This window comes from Phycomyces blakesleeanus (assembly GCF_001638985.1).
Source record: "Phycomyces blakesleeanus NRRL 1555(-) unplaced genomic scaffold PHYBLscaffold_14, whole genome shotgun sequence".
In the NCBI taxonomy this organism is placed as follows: Eukaryota; Fungi; Mucoromycota; class Mucoromycetes; order Mucorales; family Phycomycetaceae; genus Phycomyces; species Phycomyces blakesleeanus.
The window spans coordinates 836599-852985 of NW_017265147.1; the positions used below are offsets into that span (position 1 = coordinate 836599).

General features: G+C 36.0%; 3 protein-coding genes across 3 annotated transcripts; all 3 read left to right on the forward strand.

Moving 5' to 3' along the window:
* Positions 1 to 1285: 1285 nt before the first annotated feature.
* Positions 1286 to 2058, forward strand: PHYBLDRAFT_170011 (hypothetical protein; the record flags this gene model as incomplete). Its single annotated transcript, XM_018436229.1, has 5 exons — positions 1286 to 1369; positions 1407 to 1509; positions 1600 to 1700; positions 1816 to 1854; positions 1930 to 2058. The coding sequence occupies 5 exons, from the start codon at positions 1286 to 1288 to the stop codon at positions 2056 to 2058; spliced, it is 456 nt and encodes a 151-aa protein (XP_018290157.1).
* Positions 2059 to 3606: 1548 nt separating this feature from the next.
* Positions 3607 to 6036, forward strand: PHYBLDRAFT_170012 (helix-loop-helix DNA-binding domain-containing transcription factor; the record flags this gene model as incomplete). Its single annotated transcript, XM_018436230.1, has 4 exons — positions 3607 to 3930; positions 3989 to 4411; positions 4805 to 4850; positions 4964 to 6036. 4 exons carry the CDS (start codon positions 3607 to 3609, stop codon positions 6034 to 6036), a joined length of 1866 nt encoding a protein of 621 aa, XP_018290158.1.
* A 1448-nt stretch (positions 6037 to 7484) lies between these two features.
* PHYBLDRAFT_96544 (hypothetical protein) lies at positions 7485 to 12021 on the forward strand (the record flags this gene model as incomplete). Its single annotated transcript, XM_018443975.1, has 20 exons — positions 7485 to 7580; positions 7733 to 7841; positions 7961 to 7977; positions 8066 to 8197; positions 8298 to 8508; positions 8645 to 8697; positions 8831 to 9001; positions 9266 to 9334; positions 9424 to 9540; positions 9613 to 9633; positions 9723 to 9917; positions 10022 to 10234; positions 10338 to 10475; positions 10545 to 10579; positions 10651 to 10726; positions 10831 to 10954; positions 11049 to 11090; positions 11310 to 11551; positions 11650 to 11841; positions 11938 to 12021. Coding segments are annotated over 20 exons (2337 nt in total), but the record flags the coding sequence as incomplete, so codon positions are not given.
* Positions 12022 to 16387: the final 4366 nt, after the last annotated feature.

Genomic DNA, 16387 nt, shown 5'->3' on the forward strand with positions numbered 1-16387 from the left:
ACGAGCCTTGTCCAAAAGATAAACAATCCCTTTTTTTTCTATTTCTTGTTAATATTTTCAAATAATAATAGTATTACATTTGAGAGCATCTACATATTTATAGTTGATTAAAATAAAATAAGATAAGATTAAAGCAAGCCGAAACGCAAAAGTATAAAAAGAACAAGCTTTTCTTAACATTCAACAATTGAATTGAATAATTTACAAATCAAAACAAAGAATATTATTACTGTTATTACTACAACCATTGTAACCTTACCCAATACATTCCATTGTATTATTGTACGGTATGGTATATTTATTTAATTTTGAGTGTATGTAAAATAGTGCTATCTACAGCGAGGCACAATTTGTATAAAAATACACATGGCTGATCTGTCGATACATTTTGTATGTAATGTGTATATATATATACTTAACCTTGTGTGATCATGGTTTATCAACTGCAAGATTCATATACACAAATTCATTTACACGCTTTACTCTCTGTATCTCTCCTTTATTTATTATTAAACCTCCTGGAGGTAAGGCTCCCATGTTTGTATGTTCTCTATTCATAATTAGCGTAAAATGGGGTTTTCTTTAATTCATTTTTGATATTCAGATACGCTAAAAAGAAAGACAATACACATGTATTTATAGAGTCGATCTTCTTCTTTTTTTATATATATGTATAATAGAAATAGATCTATTCTCCGGACAGGTATCTACTATGTATTGAAATAAGCATCTAAGATTTGCATCATATTTGACCCGGAAAAATGTTGAGAGAAATAAACATAATAGAGAGAGAAAGAGATGATATGTGTCCAAGTCTGTAAGTGTGCTTGTGTGTGTGTGGCTTGGGAGTGCCGAACAGCCGGCTAATACGTTCTGGAAATTGGATTGTCCGGCGACAATGCTAGTAGTATGCGGTATTCTAAATTGATTTTGCGGAATATCATTTTACCAAAAGGTACATGACATTTATACATAAAATATTTCTGTTATTTTTGTGTAATTCATTTGCCCTTTTGTATAAACCACACTTCTTACTTTAAAGGAAACATTTTCCACCATCATCTGTAGCTCCATGTGGCTGTGTAAAGAAAGCAATTCTAGGTCGATTTGTCTGCCCCTATTTACTTCTTTCTCTCTATATACTTTTGTTATGTTTTTGCTCTTATCATAAATTAAAACCGAAACAAATAGCATGGAGTAGAGATTAGAAAAAGACAAGCCCTCAATATCGAAATCATTGAGATTATCCTTTTCATATTCTCCACCCCTTAGACTACCACAGCACATGAAACACTTGTTTTTCTTTTTCCAAAAGAAATATTATCCTGTAGCTACACAATTTGTAGATCGCCAGCTATACTCCTTTAATGTAAATAATATATACATATTTATATCATGAGAAATAGCAATCACACACAGAAAGACAATGGTTCTGGTCCAGTGACTTTTGGTATTTACGTGCCACTGTCATGTTTGACACAAAGCAATCAAAATTAAAAATGTATTTTGGTGAAATTTGTTTATATATGTATATATACCTTTGATTTCTTCTTCTTCTTCTACTATTACTATTACTATTACTGTTACTATAGCTAATAGAAACTCTAATAGCAATACTAGTAGTAACACTGATTTTGATTGACCTACTAACCCCTATTGTAAAGCTCTGCAACTCTTCCACCCCCTTTATATATCAGAAAGTAAGTCAGCAAATCAGTCAATTGGTATGAACTATATTCAATAAAAGCAACTTATTTAACTTTCTATTATCTCGGGTTGATCTACTTTTATTACTATTAATTGTATTACTTGGAGACAACATCCAGTTTTACTTCATCTGGTCTGTGCGATCAGGTAATTAAAACCCAAAAAATAATATTATGCCTTTCATATATTTGATAAATACTTTTTTTTATTATTTATATTTAGGCTTCATCAACAGGTATTAATCTAGATTTTTCAAACCTTTCCCAAGCTAGCATAAGCTCCCTAATCACTCGCCCAAAAGACAACACCTACTACATGTTCTCGAGAAAATTGAGATATGGACGGAAATAAATAAAGCTGACTATTGTGGCCACACTTTCTTAATGCTTTCTGAAACCTTTGTACTCATATTATTATTTTTAATAAGCTGGTGTACCCACACTACTAGATATTGTCAAGCTATTAATATTTAAAGGACAAGAGCTTCTCTTAATTCTTCATCACCCATATATGTATATATAGCTTGAATGGAAGACTCATTACTGTATAGCATTTACCATTGATTAGGGTGCTTGGACACAAGTAAAAGACAATCCATTGATTATATGTATATGCCTTGGATAATTATGACTCGCTTAGAGCAACCTCATAATACCAATAATAAAGAGAAAACCATTTATACTTCTACTAATCATTTTACTAATAGTCGTATATTTCTAAATATATCTGTCACTTGTATTTAATCGCGTTTTTTTTGTCGCACCCTTTAGTTGTAACCCCTGTGATTCATTTCCAATCAACTTCTTTTCTGCTTAATATTATTATTTTATTGGTTCATTAAGATGGTGAGATATGGTAAGATTTAAGTGAGAAAAAGAGGGTCCTGTATAAAAATTAAAATAACTTTATATAGTCGCGACTTTATCTTCGGGGATTTAATAATATTCTGCAAATATATATATATAAATAAAAGGGGGGAGAAGTGAAGAGGGTCTTATTTATAAATAAATAAAAATAAAAACACGCACATTTTATCATATTTAAAATACCGAACAACTGTGAAACAGATTCCGCAAAAGAAAAGTGTAAGAGGCTGTTGATTGGCGCTGAAACTATATTATAATATATTCTTTGCACAACTTTTTATTTTCTAGTTAATTAATCTTATATAAAACATTTGTATGTATTTTATACAAAAAAAAAGCATAAAGTGTCAAAAATGTCAAATTTGTTTACACAAATTAGGTTGCTGTTGCTGTTGCTGTTGTTGCTTATTATTTTAAAAAATAATCTAATTATATTGATAGGCTTTCTTGCCAATGAATAACTTGAGTGTGGCGTAGTGTATGATTTGAATGACTAGGTAATTAATACTTAAATATTTAATATTACAAAGAACAATATAAAAGAAGAAAAACATTCATCTTTAAATATCATAGCAACATCGGAGACAATCTCCTTTTGTTTTATTTATATATTTATTATAGATGTTTTTTTTCGGTTGGTTGGTTTCCAGGTACAAGGAGTAAGATTTGGCAGGGACGTCTGGCCAATGATAGGAAATAAAGAACACTGCAGAGTACGACCATTGGCAGGGCAAGCAGTTCAGGTAAACGTGACCGGAGAAGTGTCTGTCGTGTAACATCTCACTGACCCTTCGTCACAAGAAAAGAGGGCCACGTTTTGAGGTCGAGCCAGTTGATTTGACTGACATTTTGGAGTTTGCGCAATAGGTTTTTTTTTTATTTTTGCCCCTCAGCCCTAATGTAAAGTGGAGGTCTTAAATGTTCATATCCTTCTCTCGTTTGAGGTGTTCATTCCCTTCCACATACACACCCATACACCCACCCATACACCCACACATTTCCAGCTATTCCTAGAAATATTTATGAGTACTCCATGGATATGTCAGGCTTCCAACTCGATGGCATAAATGACATGGACATGTTAAGGTCTCTTTCCAACAGACACTCCCAGGATCAAGATCAATCAATCAATATGGACGAGTCCTCTTCATTCGATCATTTCTCAAAAGACATTGACCTCCTTTTCCAAACCTCCCACGCCAGTGCACCCACTGACCTTAATTCATTTCTCTCGCCTTACCAATCCACAGCAAATACTCCGCAAAAGCTGATCATAACCTCCACACATATGTCTCCTCTCTATCCACATCCTCATCTATCTTCTAACCCTGTCAGTCAAGAATTCATGGACCAAGATGTAAGCCAAAGCAGTCCCAACTTCTCATTTTAAGCTCTGGCATTGACCACTATTCTAGGACATATTTACCCCTCTTGTATCTCCCGCCATGACGCCCTCTTTTACCTACCAGTTGCCCCAGAAACACCACCCGAACATTCCCCTAACCACAGAGATGGACTTTTCTCCTCTTTCGTCCCCAGCGATCATGCCCCAACTGGATAGGCAACACAGTCGGGATACTTCCGGAAATCCTATATTTGGGTCTCAGTTCTCAGCTACATTTGATAAAATGTCCTCGACTCAAATATGCGAACAATACGAACAATTGGAGCAAGCCAAGATTATGATCACCCGGAAGTTGTCTGAATTGCAACAGAAACAGCAACAACACTTGCAGCAGAAGCAGCAGCAAATACTACAGCAACAACAACAATTGCAGCAGCAACACCAACTACAAATTCAAAAGCAACAGCAGGCTCAGAAAAAGGCTCAAATGCAAGTTCAACAACAAGTTCAACAAGTTCAACTGCAACTACAGCAACAGCAGCAACAGCAGCAACAGCAGCAACAGCAGCAACAACAGCAACAACAGCAACAACAGCAACAACAGCAACAACAGCAACAACAGCAACAACAGCAACAACAGCAACAACAGCAACAACAGCAACAACAGCAACAACAGCAACAGCAACAACATCAGCAACAACAACAACAACAGCAACAACAACAACATCAGCAACAACATCAGCAGCTGCAGCAGAGGAATTCTCAACATCAACAAGACAGCAGCAGACAGTCTCAATTCGACCTAACTCAATCCACATTCAGAACGAGACACCCACCTTCAAAGCTATCAAATTCAACAAAAAGTGATACAATAACTGACCAACAGGTTGTCTTTTCTCAAACTGTTCAACTTCCTCCAAGTTATACTGAAGGTGTGTATATATAAATATACAGACATAAATAGATACACTTGAATATAGCCAAATATTTTTCACCATATTCATTGTTCTTTTTATTCATTTATTTTGTCTGTATGTGTTTGTAGCCACAAGCCCTACAACAATGGCTTACACTATGCAGAGCTTCCAGCCGGCCGTGGTTCCTGAAAAACCGAGTCACCTTGAGCCTGTAACGCCAGCATCTTTAATGAATATGAAAATGCAATCTCTCAGCATACCACCCAAACGGCTTGCGAGCACAAATCAGCCTCCTGCGTTTGCACCGATCCTGACTTCCCAGATAGAGCCAGTTGTAGCATTGTCACACTCACTCTCGGACAGCTCGACCCAAAGCCTTGTTCTCACTCCTACCGACACTCCAAAGACGCCGCCACGTTCCTTGTCGGCAAAGACTACTAGGGGCTCGACAGCAAACTCTGCGGGTCACAAGAAAATATCATCGACACATGCTTCAGATGCAGCACCCAGGCCTGTGTCCAAAAAACAGCGCCGAGAGTCCACGCTTACTCACACAGATACCAAATCCCTGATCTCTCCTTCACCACGTGCACTCAAGCCACTCTTACTTAGTCCCACCCTTACGGCTGGTCTGGAGTCGAGTCCGACCCGGTTGAATGCCGAGCGCATATTGGCTACTCGATCAAATTACCAAAACCTAATGGAAGGCAAAGCTGCCGCGCTAGGTATCGCGTTTATGCCACACATCAAGAGTGGTATCGAAGTCCGTCGGACAGCACACAAAGCTGCCGAGCAGAAGCGTCGCGACTCTCTCAAAGAATGGTTTGAGCGGCTACGTCGGGAAGTCGAAGATGGTTATGTGAAGAAGAAATCTGGGTTGGCGTCAATTGTGATTCGTGAACAAGAAAGGGAGGCTAGAGGAGAAATTGAGGACACAAGTGGTGGAGAGAGCTCCAAGACCAGACAGAGTAGTGCGGATGAAGCTGACCATTCTGAAGGAGCCGATGAGTCAGATGCAGTACTAAAGCCGTTGTCCAAAGTACTTTTATTACGATATGCCTATGAATATATCTCGACACTCAAGACAAGTGTTTCGAATAGAGATCTTCGTATACTCGAACTCGAGGAAGAGAATGCCAGACTTCGACAGGGATCAGCATCCAAAGAGAGCTCTCCCCCAGAATCTCCTTACACCGCCTAATATATCGAAAACGCGCATCATCCTATGTTATTTAACGAAAAACAAAATCCCCTAAAAAAACACATACACACACACTCCCTTACAAAATGCCTCATTCGTTTTACATTTTCTTTACATTGTCATTTGTATGCACCCTATTGTTATCATCATAATCTTCACTATTATATGCTCTTTATTTTCTTGTTTCTTCTTCTAATACTTCTTTATATCTATTTTACTTCTTTTATATGCCTTGTATCTTAAATATCTTTCTCTTTCTCCCTCCCCCCTTTACTTTTCCTTTTTTTTTCAATGTCTATTTCTAATTCTTACTATGAATTTTCATTACACACACATATATATATATATATATATAATATACAAACAACTTTCTATTACTATTCTTATCTTTATTGTATTGTATTCTACTGTACTGTACTGTACTGTACTGTATCATTTAAACATTACACATATTATCTACCTTCACCTGTATAAATATAAATATATAAATATATAAATATATAAATATAAATAAATTTAACTATATGAAACTTTTATTAACTTCTTTATTCCGTGACGTGCAATTAATTCTCATTGAAGCTACTAGAGTTTAAATGGAGAATATGTTTAGACATACAGTTAATAACAATAGTAATAGCAATACTACTAGAATGTATGAGCTTATGATAAATCAAAACAGGTATAATAATCAATTTCTTATTCTTTCTTACTCTAACGGCAAGTGTCCTTTCTAAATCGAATATTTACTACAATATTGATGTTTACATTTTATCTATGTACTTATACTGGTGTGCACAGTAGTTATTCAGGGTTAGTTTATCAGTACGGCCTCATTGATAGGTAGAAGATCTCAATATATCATTAATTATGCCACATCAAAATTTATATCTATTTTTCATCTATGGAATTTAAATAGCCGCATCAGTGGCTGATGGTAGACAGAATCTTGTCTTAAAACCCTAAAAATGGAAAGGGAAATCTGGGTGTCTGTTGTAGTCTGAGCTACGAACATAAAATAGAAATGCCAGGGCAAAGGGCGGAATATTGAAACAGAAAAAAAAGTAATTCATCTTTCATTCCATTACAATTCATCATGGACTTTCAACATAGAGCGGAAAGTCCATTCTCTATAGGTAAAACACAAATTGCAATTACGCACAAATTCATAGAAAAAGAAAAAGAAGAAGAAGAAGAAGAAGAAACATACTCCACACCAACACCTACACACATACCAATACAAAGACACAAATAAAAAGAGATCATTAAGCATCCTGGATGACTTGTTAATGATGTACTTTAAACAAATAAGAAATTAATATTAATTATGTCGAATATCGCAATAATAATAAATGAAATTTCATTCTCTTTTTTTTTATAAATATTATTGAATCCTTACAGGAAACATTTCCAAACTCAATGGAACAAAGCCTCTTTATCCTACACGATGCGTACACACAATTTCCCAAGAAGATGAAAACTCTGTATTATCTCTTGCAGCTAGTCGGCAATACCTTTTTAGTGGAAGCCAAAGTTCAAAGATTCATGTAAACACCCAAAATAATATATATATATGTATATATAATCATTGATAATATATTTCAATTCATTTATTCTTATTTTCAATTGATTCTTAAATATGGATTTCAATATTAAATATTAATGTTAATGTTAATGTTATATATATATGAATCCTTAGGTGTGGGATCTACAGACATTTACTTTGGTTGCCACTCTAGAAGGTCACAGAGGAAGTGTATTGGGACTATCAATATCTAAAGATCAAAAATGGTTATTCAGTTGCTCTGGTAAAAATCATGATATTAATATATATATATCTTTATTCAATTAATGGATCCATTGTTTAATATTTAAACAATTTCCCCATTTTCTTCTTTTAAATTAATTCATTGCTCTTCTTTTATAGGCGATGGCACCATTAGGGTAAAATATGTCATAATTGTATTAAGGAGAATCCGTATTGGATAATAACAGCAGCAATTACTATATGTATATGTATATATAAAAATAGGTTTGGGACACTGGTACACTCAAATGTACCTATTCTATTGTCTCTTGTCATGATGTAGGTGACATCTTCTCGATTGTATATTCTGAAAAATCCAATACTCTTTTCTTTGGAAGTCAGAACACCAGTATTCAGGTACGCACACGCACACGCACACGCACACACACACACACAGGAAGAGAGAGAAAGATTATATTTATTTATTTATTTATATAAATACGCATGCTATTTGTAGTGGTACAGCTTTGATGATCCACAAACTCGTGGGTCAACTACTGGAGTACCTGTGCTTCCTATAACTCCACGAAACAGTCAAAAATTGAAATTCTTTGAAGGTCCTGGAATGCTGGAATGCGAGATCACTGACAATTTTGATGAGGATGTTATCAAATGTGTCGTACGTGAAAAGAACGTTCACTTGAATGCACACGATGGCTATGTTTACTGTCTTTTGTACTCTACAGAAGTACCCAATATCGATGGCGAGGTTATAATCAGTGGTAAAGTATTATTATTATTATTATTATTAGTAGTAGTAGTAGAAGAAGAAAGAAGAATATATGTGTCAAGTACATATATAAGCGATCAAAGTATTAATACATTTAAATCTAGGATCCGGAGATGGAGATGTCAAGGTATAAAGAAGAAGGCAAAGATAGAGAATTGGCAGATCAATATAAGGAACCAAAAGCACAGACCGATAAAAGAATGAAATGAATTATTTTTCATATATTAAAACAAAAGAGGATGAAAACTCCTCCTGTTTAGATCTGGATCATTATAGATGGTACTCTCAAGTATCTACAAACTCTGGTAGGGAACTCTGACAAGGGGGTCCTCAGCTTGGCATTATCTGAAGATGGTTATTTATTTTGTGGTGTTCAAGGAGGCGATGTCCAGGAAAGTAAACTGTTAGGTGTAGTCAAAATGTGCGTCAAGGTGATTGAGTACTTATCTTTGTATATCAAAAAAAAATAGATCTGGGATTTGGAAACCGTAAGTATACCTTGTCTGAAATATATGATTATTAGAAAGCTACCCACTTTTTTTTTCTGAATCATTTAACCTAGTACCAAATGATTCGTTCAGTCATGGCACATTCTGTAAGTTAATCTTTAATTGCATTAAAAACAAGACAAGACAAAACAAAAACAAGGAAAGAAAGGAATAAAAATGTATTGACTAATTTATATTTTGCTGAAGGATGATGTACTTGCTGTAGCATTAAAAGGGCCAGGTCTAGTTAGTGCATCTGCAGATGGAACCACAAAGGTATCATATTATGGATATTGAAACATAAACTCATGGCTAGATAGAGCTCAAATGAGTGTATTATACTTATAATAAAATTTGTGGTTTAGATTTGGAGCCAGGGATTTGAATTCAGAGAGTCTTTGGATGAACACAGTGGTGCTGTACTTGCTTTGACAACTACAGGAAACTATCTTATCACTGGAAGTAGTGACCACTCAATCAAGGTAACATTTTTTTAAAAAAAAGAGTTTACTATACAATCTTGTCAAGTTCCTAAAAAAAACACCGACAACAAGTTCTGGGACTTGCCTTCTACTGTGTCCAGTCAAGAACCTTTTAGACGCAATAGTATTGTGAAGGAAACTCCTTCAAATGGTAAGTCACACACACACAAAGAGTGAAATAGAGAAATAGAGAAAGGCATGTTTGCTTTACCTTGCATACTCTTAACCACTTCTTTTTAGATACATTTTTGTATGTTCTTGAGAAATGGGTAGCTATGCGTACTGTGGGTGGGAATCCTAAATACATGGAAGAGTGTCGGAGAGGAGCACGGTTCTTAAAAAATGTACTTCAGCAGCTTGGTGCAGTTAGTCGAATGGTAAGGTGGACACAAGAATCCAGAAACGCAAAGGAAGAGAGAGAATATTAAGTAATTTTTATTATTACATATTAATATTAAAAGTGAATATATCTATATGTTAGATTCCTGGAGAATGTGGTAGAAACCCACTGGTTTATGGAAAGTTTACAGGAAAAACATCCCCAGATCCATCAAAAAAGACCCCCACTGTGTTGATATACGGCCATTATGATGTTATTTCTGCAGAAGATGAAAAACAAGAGTGGAACAGCGACCCGTTCAAACTCACAGGAAAAAATGGTTATCTCTATGGCAGAGGAACGAGTGACAACAAGGTAATGATCTCCTTTAGAAATAGTAAAAAGAAGAATGAAAACTACATTTAAAAGCGATGAATATCAAGAAAAAAAATACATTAATATCTTTGTGGTTTTATAGGGTCCTATTCTTTCCTGTATTTTTGCTGTAAATGAATTGCTCAACGAAGGATTACTAGATGTCAATGTCATATTTCTGATTGAAGGAGAAGAGGAGAGTGGGAGTGTGGGATTCTTTGAAGGTGTTAATAAGCACAAGGTAAATATATAATAAACTGTGTAAATGTTAAAAAACGGGTATATGTTTCAAATGTCTAACGATCAACAGGAATTGTTTGCTGATGTTGATATGATCTTGTTGAGGTAAGGTGGAATACTATAATAAGCGGATAACCAGACAAGAGTACTTAGATTCTTGCTATTGTAAAAAAAAGCAACTCTTATTGGTTAGGTGAAGATGTTCCATGTCTTACATATGGTTTGAGAGGCGTAATTCACGCCTCTGTTACGGTATTTACTTCTTCTTTGACATACACACACACACACACACACATATATATATATATATATATATATTATGCAATTGATCGACTAATTACCATTTATTCAAACAGGTGTCTAATCCTAGAGCAGATATGCATTCTGGCGTTGAAGGTGGAGCAATTTCGGAGCCTCTTATTGATCTGATTCACGTCCTTGGAAAAATTGTGGATAACGACAAGAAAATACTCATTCCAGGTAACACTGACGAAAACAGTTCTTTCAATAGCTTAATACGACTCGTTAATTTAACTTTGTGTGTGTGTGTATTTTTTTATTTAAAAAAATATAGGGTTTTATGACAATGTTCGACCTGTTACTGATACAGAAGAGCGTCTCTATGACCCTATTATAAAGTGGATGCAAACGTAAGGATTGTGCTATTATGTTAAAGGCTATAGAAATGCGCACACACACAGGTTATTAATATAATATCTTAGATCCAAGGAGTCACAATCCAGTACAAGAGCACAACATTCTTACCTTGCCTCTCCTACACTTTCTGGCGCACCAAAACGTTCCGAAAAAGATAACAATACTTCCTTGACTAAAGAGCCTCTTGCCTTGGATGCCGAGAAACTCAAATATGATTTGATGGCACGATGGAGATACCCGACCTTTACAGTACACAAGATTGATGTGTCGATCAATAACCCAACCATTATCCCACGCAGTGCCACTGCCATAGTTAGTATGAGAGTGGTTCCTGATCAATCCATTGCCGAGATTTGCGAACAGTTCAAAAACCACGTACGAAATGCATTTGAAGATAACGTGTCTGAAAATAATATTTCAGTAAGTATACCAAATAATAATAATAATTACAATAACAGGAATAATAAGGAGGACAATGGTTGTTTTCTGTGGATTAATCACTACTTTGCTGGGTGTAGATTGATATTCAAAGTGCATCTGAGTACTGGTTAGGAAATCCTCAAAGTGAGTATTTCAAGGCTGTAGAAAACGCTATTGAAGAAGAGTGGAACGTGAAGCCGTTGTATATTCGAGAAGGTGGTTCCATTCCAGCTGTACGATGGCTTGAAAAGTTCTGCAACGCCCCAGCAGTGCATCTTCCTATGGGACAGGTAAAGAAAAGCAAACAAAATGATTATTGTATTTTACTAGTTTTTTTTTTTACTAAACTCTATTCTCATATCATTATTATTATCGAAATCTACAAGGCATCCGACCAAGCACATCTTCACAATGAACGTATTAGATTACGAAATATTCATGCGGGTAGAAGAATTGTTAAAAGACTTTTGCAGACACTCCCTGTACTTGCTGATAGAGAAAAATATTAGTCTTTTTTTTGATTATTTTTTTTTACAAATACAACCTAAATAATATGAATCATATAGAGTTACTCGTGCACAGACTTTCGAAACTAGCATTCTTTAATCAGAAGAAACTGAACTCGGAAAATGGTACATGAAAACTTGGTATACTGAGAAAGTAATAATGTATTAATAAGATAAAAGAATATTGCTATTTAAATCGTGGGCTTATAGAGATATTACAATAATAAGCTAGTAATAATGCAGACCCACATCAGTGAATAGAATACTCAATTAAGACTTTACTAAAATAACGTACCAGACCTACTCTATACTATAATATAATATACTGTTTTATTTTCTTATTTTCATTTGTCTATGAAAGCCCCAAATTGTCTTCCAAAGTAACAGTAGATATCTTAACAAGTACAAAGGACATTCAGACGATCAAAAAGGAGCGACAATTGGTCCTGTTATTAGTTAGTGTCGTTAAAAGTTCTAAACTATTGTTCCCAAAAAAAAAGAAATAAGGACAAATCATGTCTTACGCGCTGGAAAAATAGGGTAATTTCATCTGGATCAAATGTGCCAAAAAGGTAGATGATTGGGCCGATATCATCTATGGTGCTGATGCGTATCATCATAACAACGGGTATACGAAAACCCAATGTAGAACGATTGTCAGTCCTCAAACTATGGAAACTGAATAAATATTGTAGTTACGCTTTACTCCTATCGAGTCTACCTCTTTATGTGTTATATTTTGAGGTCTATAAAGAGCTAGCGTCCCATATTATTATTTTTACCGGGTTTTTTTTATTGGCTGCAGAAATGCTTTAAAAATCATCAAAGAGATGATTGTAGATTTTTTACAGTATAAAGAAATGATGATAGTTGGTTTTTTATACATGCTCAAAGTGATGAAACTAGGTTTTTTATACGCACAAAAGCAATGAAACTAAGTTTTTTTTACAATGGAAAAGAGAAACAAAGCATCGGTAGATTTTTATAAACAAGCCTCTTTGGTTTGTTTATTTATTTTACTTTTTTTTTTTGGAAAAACGTTGGGTTATACATTTTTTGTTCAATTTTGCTTTATTTGATAGGAAAATATTTTCTAGATAAAAATCCTAATTTCGCGACAGTTTTGATACTATAGCTATTATAATCGCTAATACTTCTTGCTCGCTATATATAATTTAAAGCCTTCCAGGAGTAGACATGGAATACATACTTTAATAGCGGGAATGCTATTAAAAAATGAGTAATAGAAAAGAAGAATTGGTAAATGATTTAAATTGAAATTTCTTCATAAATACTTACAAGACGGAGAAGACTTGACATAAAATTGATATGAATATGTTCTTCAGAATTATCAAGACAATACCAGTAGTCTTTGAATAGAGATACATTCTAAAAATGAATAATTATTAATATTGTGCGTAGTAAAGGCGTATTTATTAAATATATTGTAGTTAACTTACCAAATATTACTGATTATACGTCTTCGTGCATAATATTAGACATAACTAATAAATCATAATAAAAATAAATATATATCTATGAGTACGACGAAAGGATAATTTGAATTTTTTTTTAAGAAAAAAACTTACCATGTTCGATTAAGAGATGATGAGACTCAATGGAAATGAGTAGCAATGGCAAGACAAACAATATGATGAGTAACAGAGATCATTAAGAGAATAATATCTTACCTTGATATATCAGACAGAGTATAGTCAAACAAAGAGACACATATTTGGTATCGAGCTATAAAAGAAAGAAAGAAAATTGTAAGTGAAATTGTAAAAACAAGCAAAAGAGAAAGAAAGAAAAGATCAATAGACAAGGTGTTATCTCACAGAAATTTAAATTTTCCATGAGATGACCACTTTCCGGCGCTTTAATTTCCAAATATTTGTTTCACTCTACTAAAATGGTAACCACTCACAGAATTTCTGTGAGAAAAGTGCCCAAATCACAGAAAATTCGAACAAATTTTCTGTCACTTATTTTTTTAACAACAAATGATGCCAAGAATCTTTGTTTAAGCAAGATATTGGTATAAGGCCTAAACTACACAGAAAATTATATTGAGACTAAAGATCAATAGTACAAAAAATAACTATAATCTAAACAGATAATTAGGTGTTATTTACTGTGAAATAAAACAATTATACTAGTATAAAAGTTGTACCTAGTTACATAGTAGGCAATAAGAAGAAGGATATGTATTTAATGTGAGGGTATTAGAAGTTGATAGATATACCTTAAGGACTTATATACCAAGGGTTTTATATGCTTACATTGAGATATATACTTGTAAAGAACAAACTACCTTTGGAAGAGTCAAACGGACCTCTCTCTTGTACTCAGCGTCAGAAAGGTCTTCAAGATTTAAGTGTTTACGGCTTCTCCTTTTGGCTTAAGTTTCCTGCAATTCTTTATCACTAGTAATAAGATACTCGATCAGGTCAGGGTTAACGAAAAGCATGTTTTTCTTTCTAAATACCAATATAAAGATAACTTACACCCCAAAATAAAGAAACGCACTGCTTTTGATTTTCTTTCTCGCAGAAATTGTAAAAAATCGAATTACGATATTTATTCTGACGTTGGACATCAACTTTTTGTAATTAAGCAATCCATGGCTCTTCCCGCTAAAGTACCGGACCCACCTATTGGGTCCACCACAACACTAGGTCAAGCCAGTATAACCACTCCACAACCCTCTACTACTACCTCTACCACAACCAACACTAGGTCATATCTCGATGTCGCCACAGCCACTTCCGCCCCCAGTCAAGTACCAGTCGTTCTTTTCTCTAACTTGCCGACATCTACGGATCGCGTCTGGCGCGAAAGTACATCTCGTCATTCGGTATTTTTCACCCCACCAACTGATTCCACCATTACCTCTGAATTCTGGACTGCTCTCAGAGCAAGCGTTCCTACGGCATGCACCTTGGGAATATCATTCGCTCATCGTCAACCGCTCATCCACGAATTGCACCCGACCAATTCTACCATCTGCACCGAACTCTGTTCCAAAGGCTTCCTGGTTGGAGGCCAAACGTACTTCCCCTCTATGGGTATTGCCCCAGGCACAAAAATCTTGCGTATCTCCCTCTCCCAGCTTCCATACCTTCCTTCCCCTCTGCTTGAAGAGGCTATCAAAACAGCCTTGGCCGCATATAGCACCGTCCGCGAAGTCGGTTTGCATCTTCGTGCCAATTTTTTTGATGGCACTGGTTTTGCTTACCTTGAACGACCACCCAACCCCGATGCCACCCTTGCCAAACTCTCATACAAGATCCCGTATGATGGCGACTTGTACTTCTTAGGTACCTGGAAACAGATGGGTATTCACTGTAATTATTGTAAAGTTATGGGCCATGCTATCGAAAACTGTCCAGACCGCCCCAAAGATTCCCGACGCTGCTTCACTTGTGACCAGACTGGTCACTTGCAACATGCCTGCCCCAGAGCACCCCCCACGGACGCCAGCTCTTCCAAGAGACCCCGCAAGGTTCCCACGACACCTGAATCCCCTGATCGCTCACGCAAGTCTACTCCCGGTGCGTCTCACAGACCTCCGGCCAAGAAATCGATCCCCCCTCGCGGTACACCTACGATGGCTGAGGGATCCCAGGCTACTACCACCACCTCCCGCACGAATTCCTCGACACCGCGACGAACCTCTGTCCCCGCTGTTCCTACTTCCCCCCGCCAGTCTGCCAACAGGTTTGCTGCACTTGACGGACTAACTGACAACAGCCGCACAGGCGCACTCTTCGACCCCACTCTGCCTCTTCTTCAGACACACAACACCCAGTATGATCCCGTCTTTCACCCCCTCCACAACGCTTTTCTTCCCTCCAACTACACTTCCGGCTCCACTAAAGACGAAGAAGAATTTCACCCCAGCGCTTTTGACGGCGACGACGACCAAGACTCCCAGAATATCCTAACTGATGACGAGATGGCAGACGGCGATCATTCTTAAATTTATGATTAATATAGCCTCCATGAACTGCCGCGGACTTGTCAAGTCCGGAAACCCCAATAATCGCTCTCTCTTTATTAGATATCTTCGCTCCCTCTCTCTAGACATACTTGCCCTTCAAGAAACTCACGCCAACACAGACGCTCTTCAACAGACATTTCATCTTCAATTTCAAGCATCCGACTCACTATGGTCTCCTCACTGTGGTTTGGTTTCCCTCTTTCCCCTCATTTCTTTTACTGATCCTCTTTTTTCTCTCTGTGGTCATTGCATTACTGCCACCGTTGTTCACTCTTCCAATTTGTTTGCCCCATTTCGTATTTGCGTTTTATATGTCCCTGCTTCATA